The sequence below is a fragment of the Colletotrichum orchidophilum genome, assembly GCF_001831195.1.
Source record: "Colletotrichum orchidophilum strain IMI 309357 chromosome Unknown Scaffold_157.1, whole genome shotgun sequence".
Taxonomy (NCBI): Eukaryota; Fungi; Ascomycota; class Sordariomycetes; order Glomerellales; family Glomerellaceae; genus Colletotrichum; species Colletotrichum orchidophilum.
The window spans coordinates 65,396-66,314 of record NW_019173113.1 but is presented as its reverse complement, the minus strand read 5'-3'; the positions used below and the strand labels follow the sequence as shown (position 1 = coordinate 66,314).

General features: G+C 17.1%; 2 protein-coding genes across 2 annotated transcripts; both read right to left on the bottom strand.

The window, feature by feature from the left end:
* CORC01_12555 (uncharacterized protein) lies at window positions 1-171 on the bottom strand (the record flags this gene model as incomplete). Its single annotated transcript, XM_022624175.1, has 1 exon — window positions 1-171. A coding segment is annotated over one exon (171 nt), but the record flags the coding sequence as incomplete, so codon positions are not given.
* A 397-nt stretch (window positions 172-568) lies between these two features.
* CORC01_12554 (uncharacterized protein) lies at window positions 569-709 on the bottom strand (the record flags this gene model as incomplete). The annotated part of the gene is made up of 1 exon (XM_022624174.1): window positions 569-709. A coding segment is annotated over one exon (141 nt), but the record flags the coding sequence as incomplete, so codon positions are not given.
* Window positions 710-919: the final 210 nt, after the last annotated feature.

Genomic DNA, 919 nt, shown 5'->3' with positions numbered 1-919 from the left:
TTAAAAAACTAAATAATATCGTATTATATTTAAGAGTTTTAATTTATAATTAATTAATAAAACTTTTTTAATAATTTTAAAAGGTTTAAGTTTTTTATAATTTAATTTATCGCTTAATCGTTTTATTTTAATATTATAATAAAAGAAATATACGCTATTTCCTTTTTTTAAAATTAGTTTATTAATTTTTAATCTATCGACGTATTTTTTTATCCGCTATCGTATAAATTTAAAATTTAAAAAGGCTTTTTTTTAAATCTTTTTAAGTTTATTTACGTTTATTACGGCTTTTATAACCTATAGTTTTTTACGTACTTTTCTATATATAATTAATTAAAATCCGTAATTAAAATAAAAAAAAGGATTTTTTTATACTTTTATTAACTACGTTATTATATATAAACTAAGCTATTAATAATAATATTACCTAATTATTTTCATTGTAATTTATATAATAATAGAGGTATATTTTAAAAATCTAATTAATTTTTTCTATTTATTTATCGGTTTATAAATAAAAAAAGGTTAATAGTTTATAGTTTATACCGAGCTACGAGATTAAAGATTTTTAAAACTTAATAATAAATAGCTTATTTTTATTGGAAACTATTTCCTTAGGTAAACCGTAGTTAATAATAACTATTTTAAAAAAGGTATATATTAATTCTTTAATATTACTTACTTTTTTATATAATATAAAGGGAATTAATATACCGGCGTCGTAAATTAATACACCGGCATCGTTTTTATACCGGCGTCGCTATTCGACTTTCTAATTAACTTAAAAAAAAAATACCTCTTTATAAAAACGGTAAAGGTAACTATATTAATATAACTATTCTTACCTTTTTTTTTAACATAAGCTTTTATTTAAGATTTTTAAAAATATATATTATAATTTATTTTTATTATAATTTTA